Here is a 14,303-nt window from a genome sequence, read left to right on the forward strand (position 1 = left end):
TTAAGCACATCCGATCCGACCCGAAAAATATCCGATTCAGATTTAGTCTCGTGTGAACATAACAATATAGCATGAGTTAACTTTAAAAATTGACCCGACCCGACTCGATCATATCAGACCCGATCCGATCATTTGAATTGACACCTCTAATTATGGGGGCAGTGGGCTGGTGTAGATTACTAGGTTTAGATGTTAATCAATCGGATTTGAATTAGGTGAAACTTTATCCGCCATCTATTAGGAGGAATTACTATTTTGTATTTATGAATAAAGAGCGTGTTTTATTTATCTGATTTTTACTCATTTAATTTTATTTAAATTCACCTGAATTTTTTAAATCTTAATAATAAATTCATATTGAAAATAAACTATGTATATCCTTTAAAAAATTCCACCAATAATTGTCATATAAGATAAAAGAAAATTTCACAAGATTGTGTATACTGAAAAATATCACACATGTAACAAAAATTTAAGTAGAATAGGAGGCTTAGGAGCCTTGTACATGAAAAATACAGGGTTAACCATTATTCTTAAAGATAAATACAATTTACGTACATTAAAAATACAACATCAACTTAGGAACGACAAATAACGTAGTGACCCTAAACAGTAAAACAGTTGAAACTACACACTTAATAAACAACGAGATAGGTGTGACAGTTTGAACCTTACATATATTGATATATATACATAGAAAGTTACAAGATTAATCATTATTCTCAAAGACAATAACGATCAACACACATTAAAAAGACAAATAGACAATTTCAACAACAATTATGCTATACACTCACAAAATCATGCGTAACATTTTAAAAGCAATGACAAATAACGTAGTGGCTTTAAACCGTAAAACGGTTGAAATTCAATAAGTTTTAGGAGTTGTACGCTCAATTGTCATCCTCCAATTCTTGATAAATTTCTTCTGTGCGCTTTCCACGAAAGGTCTTGATCCGATACCAGAACATGGGACGAATGTTAAAAGAAGTGGTGGGAATTGAAACAGATTCACGGGTTTGGGCATTTTCCTCTGAATCGGGGTCAACAATTGGGTCTCTTTTAATGGGCCAATAGTAGACAAATTTACGGGCTGGCTTATTTGAAACACTAGTGTAGCTTCGTTTGATCTTTGGGCTTGGACGGCCCGCAAGTGAGACAGATTCAAGAACTTGACAATTTATCTCAGCATCTCTTTCAACATCGTCCATTTTTGTTCGTGATTACTCTATTAAGGAAAAAACAAAGTGTTGTATGATTAGGAACATTGTTATGGCAAGATATTATGCTTGTACGTATACTTGTTCAATAAATTCGGTTTTTTAATTTAAATCATCCTCTTATGTAAATTGTCTAATACGGAGTAATAATTAGACAGAATTGAGAAAGGCTTGACTTCTAACGTGACATAAACAAGTTCAATACGCAAATGAATACTTCAATTGTTTTTTATTCAAAGGAATCAAAAAAAAAAAAAAAAAAAAAAAAAAAAAAATTGCATCAAAAAAGCTTATCACAAATGCAAGTGCAGGTTAATTATCTTGAAATTGAATGCATGATAACACTATAGTATTTGAAACCATCAATTGTATGAATATTTACTATTTAGTCTAAAAATCATATAGAGAGCATAAGATAGAAACATACGTGGTTTGGGTAATACGGAAGAGAAAAGCACAAGTATAACAAATCTTCTCATTGTGAAACAAACAGATTCGTTTTGATTATAAATAATAATGGGTATAGCAATGAGACTTGTTCAATTTCTATGGAAAGAACAAAAAAATAAAAAAGTACTTGAATTATTATACTAGTATTATTGAAGGGTCACAAATAATGGACTGATTACTGATTATTATTTGATCAAGAAAACGATTGCATTTGACATTTTAGGAGCTAAAGTAGTGTGTAACTCAGGTAGTATCTCAAGTTGTTATTTTTTATGATTTTTGTATATGAGAAAATTTCAAAGTTATAATGTGATCAGTAATTGTCTGACGACATTCGAAAACTTTTACGGAGTATAAATATACCATTATCGTAAGAAAGTTTTTTTTTTTTTTTTTAAAAAAGGTTTAAAAATATAAAATATTTTCTTGTTATTATTGTAGATGTGGTGTAGGCATAATTAACTATGAAGTACTCCATAACAAATATTGTAAGAACATCTAATCATATAAGATTTTTTTTTATTTTTTTTTATTTTAAACCATTTGACATCGATGAGTTGGATTAATGACTATGTTTTTATTTTTTATTCTATAAATCATGTGTTCAAAAGCTTGTACTCCGTTGTAGACTAGTAGTAATTACTATACTTTTGAAAATTAAAGCTACGTGGACATTGAGCATTTGCATGGAGTAGTACCACACATGGCACACAAACATTTTTTGACACGCTTTAGTATATATATTATATATATATATATATATATATATATATATATATATATACATATATAATATTAGTCGGTTATTATCAATCAAATTACTTGGTATATTAATTATTAACAAAGTTGTTGCATGTCGTTGTCTAGATCCAATTGCTCTGTTCATAGTCATTTTAATCTAATTTGACCTATATATACGACAATTAATATTAGGGGGAGAATATCAGAATATCATAATATGATACATATACGTAACCACGTACGGCACATAGGTAAAGAACTAAAAACACATTTTATACTCGTACACAGAAACAATATCTTCTACAAATGTAATGTAACTTGGTAAGTTGGTAGAATGGCTTGACTAATTATCCAAAAAATATACAAAGTATAATTATTTAATTTGGTTATAGAATATACATGTGTTATTTAGAAACTAGACATGCTAATGTGTTGAATTCAAAACATGCTACCGATTATTAAGAACTCTCTAGTCTCTACAATTGTAAAAGGAGAGTGAGTTTACCACAAGAGTTGACCTTGTATATTGCTCTTCAAAATTCCTTGCTATAATGATCCGAATGAATACATCGCACGATGAAAATCAGGATTTCGAACTTAAATTAGATCGAATTTATATGTTGAAGAACATCACCAAGATGACAAACAAAAAAATTAAAAAAAAACTAAGCGTATACGAACTAGAAATTAAGCAATAAAATTAGTCAACCTTGGACATAATATTTGACATTTTATTCGAAGTACATTCATAGGTTTTGTAAAAGAGAACACGGAACGCAATTAAGGTTGTAAGGTATATGATAAAACAATTAAATACTCCGTATAACCTATTTTTATTGTACGTCTTCATCTAGAATTGCTTATCGTAAATAGTATTTTGTACAATATTTAATAATATTTTTTTTAAAAAAAAAAAAACTATAATATATAATAATATACAAAGGTTTTTCTAGGGTGACAGACCACATGGAGTGGAAGGGTTTACTTGTAGAGTGTTACTTGTAAGTGTAACAGTTACAAGTAACCCCATACCAAACCATTAACATTCTACAAGTAACCCCTGACCAAATCAATAACATCATACAAATAACCCCGCCGTATCATATAACTAGCCGCATACAAATTTTTTAAAATATTAAATTCTTAATACTCATCATAAGGTAAAATAAAACTAAAAAAAGGATCGATGTTGCGTTACACGTGATTATCTAATGGTTAATGATCGACAATGTCATATGAATCAGGGAATCAATTTAGGATAGTTTTGGAAAAGATGAAGTTTGAGACTAGACCCATCATTTCTAGCACCAACATTCTTAGCAGGTTTAAAATACAAATATACATAAAGTATAATCGTAATACTGTCATCTTTACGATATTCTTTATTCATTTGGCGGTGGAGATACAGGATGGCCTTAGATTGTAAATCTATCTAAGATTAATCTTTATTAATAACTAGTTTTGTGCCCGTGCGATGCCCGGGTTGTTTATTGAATTTTAAAATTAATTTTTAATTTATATGTCAAATTTTAAAACATATCATTGATACAAATTAGTTAGGAAATTATGTGTTTTAATTTTGTGATAATTTAAACTATATAGTAGGCATATAATGACTACTAATAATAATAATATTGGTGAAAATATTTCTTGACCCGTAACTTGAAATAATCATTTGGCGTTGACTTGGTCACGTGACACTTGGTGAAAGAAAAGGGTCATTAAGTGTCACGTGATGGTCACGTGACTATCAACACCGGAGAACTTTGGTCAAACTCCTTCATAATCCGGCGTAAGGTAGTAAATTACAACATTTTTCGAAAATTAGGTAGTCAATTACAACATTTTTTTAATAGGTAGTTTATCGCAAATTCTGGACTATAATAGGTAGTTTTTCACAAAATTTCCTAGTATGTATTATAAATAATAGATGTGGTACATTTTGAACTAATTCCTTTACTTCAAAAAAAAATATTATGATACAAAAAATAAAATTATATGATAATTTATGAGAGTTATAATGTAATTATTTTTTGAATAAAATTATAATTTAATTTGTAAATATTGATACTTTATCGAAAATATAACTCTAAATTAACAATTTTATCCTAAAATTATATCCAAATTTGATTGAAAATAGAATTCTTAACGAACTTTTTTATCCTACAAATTGAATTCTGTATAACTCTATCCTACGTGGCGCGACACTTGGCGAAAAGTTAGAATGTCAAGTGTCGTTGTCTCGTCGCCTGGCTAAAAATTTAGCTTTATATATTAGTTATATAATGTACTGTACTAAAATCCTTAATATATTAGTTACTGGTATTATTGTAACAATTTCTTAATAATAATCGTCGTCTTTTAATTTCTGAGTCTTCTTTAAGCTAGGTATATTGGAGATGTAAGCGATGCTATTACAAATGGTCTCATAAAACCGTCATATGTGCCTACATCACTTCAGTTAGCTGACATTTTCACGAAGGCTTTGAGAAAAGTCAAGTTTGATTTTTTTACTCAGCAAGTTGGGTATCTATGATCCGTATGCTTCAACTTGAGGGGGGTATTAGAAATATTCTAAATACTCTAGGATATATTGTGATATTATTGTGATTAATTTAGGTAACATATCTTGTAAAAAGATATGATAAAATATTGTGGAAAGTTTTGGGTGTCATGTTGTTATCCTAGCTTTATACTTGTACGAAGTATATTCTTGTATTGTGGTCATGGAGTTTAATGTGAACACAGAGAATATATTCGTAATTTGTCTCTAATTTAACAAGGTAAAAGAATATCACATTTTCATTTTAGCTAAATGATCCTCACAAGTTATAGTTATATATTTCTCTCTCCGTTATATACTCCCCACACATTTTAAATAATAAATCTTCTTTCACTTGTTCATACAATTTTTAATAATGCTATAATTTAAAATAAATTAAATACAAAGGGACGAAAAAGGTATAAGGCGTGAATGTCCTTAACTGATCTGATACATACATTGATACTCCATCTGTTTTTAAATACTTGCTTTATTTCTTTACGTGCGGAGTTTTAAGAGGAATTGTATAAAGAAATAAAATTTAAAGGTAATGGTGTACCGGTGTTAGTGGAAGGTAAAGTAAAGGAGAGATAATCTAAAAGTAATAAAATTGGGTCCCACTAGTTGAAAGAAATGAATTAACGGCTATTTCACCAAATGCCACTAAGCACTTTAAAAATTCACCAAATGCCATCAGACTTTTCAGAATTCACCAAATGCCACCGAGTTTTTAAAAAATTCACCGAGTGCCATTAATGACTAACGGCAGTTAACTCCGTTAGTCATTAAGGCTAAATATACCACGTGGTGGCTTATGATTGGTTGCTTATTAAAAACCACCCACCCATCATGACTCAGCCCGACCACCGTCTATCACTGCCACCACCATATCCCCATCTCCAACCAATCCCCACCGCGGCGGCGACCCACCCCTGAACAACCGAGCCGGCGAGCCGGCGACCCAGCCTTGAACAACTGCACCGCCGGCGACCCAGCATAGCCAGCCCGCATCGACAACGCACCCAACCGATTCGCAAACTCTCCTTCTCCCTCGAAAATCCCTCCCCTCACCACCGCCGACGACCAAAGCCCCCCTCCCCACGCCGGAGAACCCAAATCAGTTCATCCCCTCCGAGCTCCACCCTTTCAACCACCACGTCGGAACCCTAAATTAAAATCCCCAAAAATTGAAATCTAGGGTTTCGACACCTTAAACCCCAATATCAATTTCCCTAAATTCGTAACCCCCTCCACTCCATCCCTCCTGCTCCAACGAACCCAAACCACCTCTTTCCCTCCCATCTCCGTCCACCCCCTGAACCACCTATCTTAAAATCGAAAACCAAATTTGGTTTCGATTTTGGAGATTTCGTTTTTGGGGTTTTATTAGGGTGTCGAGGATGGGTGTTTAGGGGGGAGTGGATGCAGATGGTAGGGGGCATAGGGTCAGGGGGAAGGGTGGCCGTCGACGATGTTGGTCGCCGGTGGGGGTGGAGGCAAGGGGTTGGGCTGGCGTAGGGGCGGTGGTGCGGTGGGAAGATTGGTCGGGGTTCGTTTTTTTTTTTTAATTTTTTTTATAATTTTTTTGATAAATAAAATAATAATAAAATGAACCAATTAGAATATGCCACGTGGCATAATTAGCCTTAATGACTAACGGAGTTAATTACCGTTAGTCATTAATGGCACTCGGTGAATTTTTTAAAAACTCGGTGGCATTTGGTGAATTCTGAAAAGTCCGATGGCATTTGGTGAATTTTTAAATTACTCAATGGCATTTGGTGAAATAGCCGATGAATTAAATATTATAAAATCTTTCAAAAAAAGAAAATGGACTAAATATTTAAAAACGGTCGAAAAAAAAAAGTGGAACAAGTATTTTAAAACGGAGGGAGTACATATATACTTCGTAGTGGATGTTTCTCCATGGAAATATGATTGCCCTATCATTTTAATGATAAACAATACTCATCGATCCATTTTTTCACACTACAATATAGACACATTTAGTATTCTAATATTTACAACACAAATATAATTTTTAAAAAATTTCATCCAATAAAATACACAAATTTTTATATGCGGCCTATTGTACCGTGCGGTAGGGGTTACTTGAGTTTTTCAGTTAGGGGTTACGTACTTGAGTTTCTTGGTCAGGGCCCAGGGGTTACTCGAGTTTTTCGGTCATGGGTTACTCAAGTTGTCGGGGTTACTCGAATTTCTCGGTCAACAGTTTCTCGAGTTATAATTTTTTTCCATGCGGCTTGACTGAGAAACTCGAGTAACCACTGACTGAGTAACCTTAATCGAGAGAACCTCTTGAGTAATCTTGAATGAGTATCTCTAATAACCCTTTGACCGAAAAACTCAAGTAACCTCTGACTGAAAAACTCAGTTAACCCCTAACCAAAAACTTGGGTAAGCATCAAATAATGTTATAGAATTTTCACTAATATATGACTATATGAGTACATATGTATTATGTACCTCTTAAATCTGGTTGGTGCATGCATGATGCGTTATTCTGCTCTAGACGTGTGGTAATTATGGTATTAAGTATTAACTAATAAAAAAAAAAACAATTAATTTGATTACGTACATGATTCAGATAATTGTCTATATTGCCGTATACTTTAGGAAACTGTCAGAAAATCGCAACGTTTTTCTGACCAAAGCAAAATTATACGAGTACTACTCTATTATTCTCTTCTGCAACGACTACGAGTACTATTTTTGATAAAATTATTGAAGAAGTGGAAATCTGACTCAAAAGTTTATAAGAATAGCTTTAGATATTCCTTTTACATATACGAGTATGAAAGTAGAACCTTAATTAAACACCTTCATTCTTTTTGTCACTTCATTTAATTTAGAATATCCCGTTTGAAGAGGCATGAAAGTAGAACCTTAATTAAACACCTTCATTCTTTTTGCACATTTCACTTAGAATATTTCATTTGAAGAGGGACAAGTTTTACCATATATATTCATTAATTAGTACTACTTGAGATCTTATGATATATCTCGATGTATGTTATGGATTCAAAACATAATCTTTTTGTGTTAATTACTGTACATACAGTATATGTGCACAATGGTTTAAAAAATTGTAACTAAATATACGATGTGCATTACAAACTTAGAAGAAAAGTAAATAAATCAGATAAACAAAAAAAAAAAACAGATGTAATATTAATTACTCTGTAGAAACATTAGCTTAGGAAGGTAACAACATACGCATCTTATAAAAGATGACACACAAAGAACAACATTACTAGCTCATACATGTTGCTCAAAACAACAATTAGAACACATTGCATAAACACAAAGTACTTCAATGTCATGAGTTATAGCTAACTAGCTAGCACTCAAAGAAACCAGATCAGATCGGATCGGACCGGAGCACGATCGATACTTATTAGGCGCAAGGTTTGTAACAGAAACAACGGCGGCGGAAGCCACGGCAACGGCCACCGGGAAAACCCTCAGTTTTGCAAATATTAGCACAGTTTCTCCTGCTAACACACAGTCCCCTGAACCTGTAACTTGCTGACTCGCAGTATCTTGCTTCTGCCACCTTTGCACCAATATCTGTATTTGATAAATTGCACATTAAATATCACACGTATATTTAATTTGGCTAACATTATTATTGCATCACAAGTACTAATTAGAATTTTTTTAAAAGGTAAGAAAAATAAAATAGTAGTATTAGAAATTTGAACAAAAATAGAGTAATACTTTTACTAGAACAAAGTTGAGTACATCTAACTCTTTTGTCCGATCTCTTTTTACAAGTTTATTAGTAGGAGATTTATTTATAGCTTGAAATTAAAATAAAATCTAGTGTTATAAAACTGAATCCGATCATGTTGTTGAGACTCGTTTATTTTATTATTTATACTTGTCACCTTAGATGGTATAGTAGCTTAATATTAAGATCAGATCAAGTTATTATTACGGAGCTAGTATATACTTAGCATGTAAGACTTTTTAATGACTACATATATTTGCATGTATTTTATATAATATTCAAACTCAAGCAAACAACAAAAAAATTGAGTAGGGTTATAAATTAATTGAAATAGAATGATGAATTAATTGAAAGAGAATATAAACCTGTGGAAATCACAAGCACAAGCATGAGAAGAACAACTGAAAACACACGTGAGGACCGCTCCATTTTAGTTTCCCTCTCTTTCTTTCTCTCACTACACTTGAATTAAAAAAACGAGGGTAGATTTTGTGGCACACTACTATCACTGCACTAAGCACCTCTTTATATAGCCACAGCTATCCTTTATTATAATCAATTACATGTTGATGAAGTGGTGATTGGGAATATATTTGATAGGAAGGACCCGAGTTTAATCTCTCGCAACAATAATTGAAAACGGACTGAAACCTAACCACTCATAACTGATTTCTGAATCCGGATTAGTCCAAAGAGTCAATCGGGTGGATATAAATAAATAAATAATTAAAAAAAGAGCTATCCTTTATTATTATTATTATTATTATTATTATTATTATTATTATTAATAAATAGTAGACCTCAAGTGAGTATATGGTTCAGGATGTTCACCTCTTATAACCATTAAAATCAGTGTTCAAATTACTTGTTCGGTATAAAATAAATTTGAATGATGATATTATTTGTTTTACTTTGTAATCGGTGTAATTGAAATTACATCATAGATTATTATTGATCAAAGTTCAATATCCTTTACCTATAGACTTATATATACACATATTCTTATTTATGATCCAGTTACACATTTAGTTTAATGATGGTGCGACCATTCCACGTATAAAACACTTAATTGCGTAATAAGGATTGTAGTACAATGAGTAATTTGTTTTGTGTATCACTGTAATTAACATTGGTTAAAATAGTCAGATTATGTATTATACTACCCTACTAGCATTGATTTTAAAACAGAGAAAAATAACACAATAAAGTATTATTATACTAACCTAGCTACTAGCATGTTCGATATCTAGAAAAAGCTACTGAAAATAAAGATTTGGAAAAAGCATAGATCAACAAAATAAGTGATTCAAATGAAATAATTATGTATATGTGGAGTAGGTCTCTTTTCTCTTTTGCGTTGGTTAACATAACATTGATTTCCTTTTGAAATGACAATTACACTTACATTAGACATTAGCACATTAGTGACATTACTATATGTATAGTGTTACTATTATTTTCTTGCCTTTTTATCTTCTTACTTGTCATCAACATTATCGGGCATTTTCTCGATCTTGTATCTTCTCTTTTTATGGTCTTCCTTTGCTTTACTTTCATGTGGGGCCACCTTTTTCATGCAAATTAATTATCTTTTATTTTTTGTATTTCTTAGGTGTAAAATTTTGCAGCGCATTTTGTGTGTGGCCGCTTATAAAAGAACAAAGTAATCTATATAAAATTGACCAAGTAACCTCTATAACACTAACTGAGTAATCCTATAGTGTACTGACAAAGTAACCCCTTTAACACTGACCAAGTATCCCCTATTACCCTAACGAAATAACTCCTGCCACACGGTGTGACCAGCCACATATAACACTTCTGTAAATTTTGAAGTTAGGTCTTGTGTTTGGCTATCAATTATGAGATTGAAACTTTCATCTTTAATTTCTTAGCTTTTTGCATGAAAGTAATAAAGTCCACCTAATTTCTTTTTTTTTTTTTTTTTCCTTCTGGTTGTTTATGTTTGACGTGCTACACGTTTTGAGAATCATTCATCATATTTCTAAGTGTAATAATTACTATGTACATACGTCTTGAATCATAATTCAGAGAAAGAATTAATTGACATGCATGAATGCATGATAGAATTTAAGTTGCGGGTCGCGGGTGGAAAACAATACTCCTTCACTTCTACCTCATCTAATAGGTTATTATAGAGTAGTATAACATTTAACTTAGAGCGTTTGTCAATATTTAAATTATTTGATTGTTAATTTGTTTGATAATCTATTAGTAGAAAACTCCCGTAATAACATTTTACTAAGGTACATAATTAACACTATGATTATGTGATAATACTATATGGACAACGGGTTTTTATGATAAGATTAAGAGTAATTATGGACATATTAAAGTTTGTCATCTTGACATGTTCCATCACGGTTATACATATATACATATTCTTTTTAACTTTTGTGGTGGACTTGCCCGAGTCACAACTAAGTAAACACTAATTGTACGCGTTTTCCTTTTCATAAATAATAGATTCACTCCAGCCATCTTAATCATATCAAGTTTATTAGTTAGGTCAAGTTCGTGGCCTTCATGCTTGTATATGTTAGATCAAACCAATCAAGAATTTTTAATTAGAAAAATTGATTCTAATAATCCCACTTTTGGCCGGTTCGCCATTAATAATCCCACTTTTTGATTATTATTTAATAATCCCACTTTTTGATTATTATTTAATAATCCCACCTTTATAGGCGATTTCCTTCTATTGGTCCCTAACATATTGGTAACCGGTTTTATTAGGTGAATATGCTATGTGTCACTTTGTGATTAGTTGAAAATTGTAAAAATTAAAAAATAAAAGAAAAACCAAAAAATTAAATAAAAAAAAAATCTCAGCCATATCTCTGTATCTCAACCCCACGCCACTCTCTATCCCAACTTCCGGCCACCCCCTTTCCCACCCCCACCACCACCGGAATATTCCCCTCTTCACGACCCACTGTATGACAACGCCCCCCTCCACATCACTTTTCCTCTTTTATTCCCCTTTCTCCAACTTCTCACTGCTCGTTAATCTCTCTCCATACTGAAGCATTATCAATGGCTCCCAAAATCCCTAAACCTCCGCAAAACTCTTCAAAGCCCCAATAAACCTCAACCAATTCAAAATACTACGAAGCTATACCAACCGCAAAACACTAGCATCAAGCGAAATTGGTCAATAACTGATTTCGAAATCAAAAATCTACCTTGCTTGTGAAACAAAGGGGGTTTTCCCCAATTTTGCAGTAGTAATTGTTTATTTATTCAATTGTTTTGAATATGTTTTCAATTTTCGATTTTGATGGAGCAAAGTACATAGTGGTGTTGAAAGTGATATTTAAGGAGAAAATGAGAAGTATATACTGCATCATCAATTAAGGAGAGACATGGAGATTCAAATGGGTTTACGCCACCGGAATGTTCCGAGGCTTTATGAGTGGTTTCATGATGAAGAAAGGATTGTTTTTATCCTTAAAATGGAGAAATTCAGATGGAGCTAGGGGGTGGTGGGGTGTTGTCGTGAGAGGGGAAAATCCCGGTGGTGGTGGGGGTGGGGAAGGGGGCTGCCAGAGGATAAAGGGGGTGGCCGGATGGGAAGGGACGAATGTCGGAATTTCGGGTTGCCTTCCGTGGCTTTGGGGATGGCTGAGTTTTTTTTTTTTTGACCAATAACATAATAACACATGTCACTTAAATAAGAATTAAAAAAATTACCCATTGTACAGGTAACCTGTCACAAGGGACCATTAGAAGAGAATCTCGTATAAAGGTGGGATTATTAAATAATAATCAAAAGGTAGGATTATTAACAGCGAATCGATCAAAGGTGGGATTATTAGAATCAATTTTTCCTTTTTAACTTTCAATTTGGAATTTTATATAGGTGATTTCGATTTTGGAGTTACATTTATTAGCTCCATCAATAGCCGTAACATTTATAAGAATATAATAAATCAGATTTTTGGCTAGTAATATTAATCCACATCCATTATTGTTTAAATTAGTCATCATCACTGTTAATTACTCTCATTATTTATATTTTTTATTTATTTATTTTTTTTATGCTTTGTCACTTTTTTTTCTCGCAAAAAGATAATGTGTAGAATAAAAAAGGAATGGAAGGAGTGGTATACATTAAACGATTTATTAGTCTGAAGTTCAAATTGTATGAAATTTATCAATATGAATGGTACAAAGGTATTAATAATTTGATGAGTGTGGTATAGTTTTTTTTAATACTTGTAATTGTTACTTTATTATCAAAGAGATCGAAGTAAGATACATGAACTTAGAGATTTTGTTAAAGTAGCATGAATTTGGCGCATAAGTGTCACAATATCCGTCATAGGTGATGTTTTGAATAGGGTAAAAGTATGACAGATTTTACTTAAACTTTCTTTTCACAATGTTAAAAATTCATTGTAGTACATAACATAAATGTAAATAAATAACTCCATTTGATTAAAAAAAAAACCCATGTTATTATTCAAAACAACCCCATACAGAAAGGTAATACTCATTACATGTACTCAGAAAAAAAAAAAAAAAAAAGGTGATATTCGTTACATATTGAACACACTATCAAGGTGACATATATGAAATGGTGATCTATATTATATGGAGTACTCATCTGTATTTGGTTATTTTGGTATATATGCATGCTAAATAATTAATTAGCAATGTTTAGTGCAGAAGCATCTACGACGGAAGCCTCGGCAGTGGCCTCCCTGGAAGCCTTCACCTTGGCAAATAGCAGCACAGTTAGCCTTCCTCCCACATAGCCCCTTGAACCTATGGCTTTTAGTCTCGCAAGTTCTAGCCTCCGCGACATTTGGCCCTAGCTCTATTCATACACAACAATAACAACGTATTAAATATTAATTCCGTATTACTGTGATCATATATAAATTAAACACCCTAAAAATTTGGTAACGATTTTATAAATTAAGATCAACAAACCTACCTGTAACTGTAAACATAAGCATCACCAAAATAAGAGCCGAAAATACACGAATAAGGCGTGCCATCTTAGCTTGCTAGCTTCTTCTTAATGCTTGAAATCAAAATTAGTCAAGACCTTAATAGCACAGATATAATGATATATATATTATAGTGTATAATATATGGTACATTTATATAGCAAATGGTAAAGGCAAAACCGAGTATATTTTAATTTTAACAAGAAGTTTAGGAATATTAATTAATACCTGGAAATGTAATGAATCAATATGTACACGTTACAAAAAGCAGGGTGCATGAACTAAAAGAGAAAGTTCAATCTCAAAAGAAAAATCCACGTTAGTTTGCATGATTGTATTCCCACCTATTGTAATGTTTGTATTACTACTAAATTGTTTGATTTTAATCGATACTTCACACTACTTTTTAAAAGAGCATAATCATTCATGATATTAGTCTAAGCTTTGGCTATGCCATTTCGAATTAAATATTGATGTTGCAGCTTATCCTACTTGTATACTTACGTACGTACATACATATAATATGTTATGCGTAGTATATGCTTTGAATTTATGGACTCTATTAACCTTTTAAACTTAATAAGAATATTTTATATTTTTTCCAACATATGAGATCT

The 14,303-nt window shown here is 32.1% G+C and overlaps 2 protein-coding genes and 1 long non-coding RNA gene across 3 annotated transcripts; all 3 read right to left on the reverse strand.

Annotated features, from left to right (window-relative positions):
* Positions 1-506: 506 nt before the first annotated feature.
* On the reverse strand, positions 507-1,726 carry LOC110693121. Its single transcript, XR_002505557.1, has 2 exons — positions 1,648-1,726; positions 507-1,228 (listed from the first exon to the last, which is right to left on the reverse strand). It is a non-coding gene; the product is annotated as an uncharacterized LOC110693121 (long non-coding RNA).
* Positions 1,727-8,117: 6,391 nt separating this feature from the next.
* LOC110692942 (defensin-like protein) lies at positions 8,118-9,227 on the reverse strand. Its single transcript, XM_021870027.1, has 2 exons — positions 9,073-9,227; positions 8,118-8,544 (listed from the first exon to the last, which is right to left on the reverse strand). Exons 1-2 carry the CDS (start codon positions 9,134-9,136, stop codon positions 8,372-8,374), a joined length of 237 nt encoding a protein of 78 aa, XP_021725719.1. The 5' UTR covers positions 9,137-9,227; the 3' UTR covers positions 8,118-8,371.
* A 1,914-nt stretch (positions 9,228-11,141) lies between these two features.
* On the reverse strand, positions 11,142-13,846 carry LOC110692943 (defensin Ec-AMP-D2-like). The gene is made up of 2 exons (XM_021870029.1): positions 13,671-13,846; positions 11,142-13,550 (listed from the first exon to the last, which is right to left on the reverse strand). The coding sequence occupies exons 1-2, from the start codon at positions 13,732-13,734 to the stop codon at positions 13,381-13,383; spliced, it is 234 nt and encodes a 77-aa protein (XP_021725721.1). The 5' UTR covers positions 13,735-13,846; the 3' UTR covers positions 11,142-13,380.
* Positions 13,847-14,303: the final 457 nt, after the last annotated feature.

This window comes from Chenopodium quinoa, unplaced genomic scaffold (assembly GCF_001683475.1).
Source record: "Chenopodium quinoa cultivar QQ74 unplaced genomic scaffold, ASM168347v1, whole genome shotgun sequence".
NCBI lineage: Eukaryota > Viridiplantae > Streptophyta > Magnoliopsida > Caryophyllales > Amaranthaceae > Chenopodium > Chenopodium quinoa.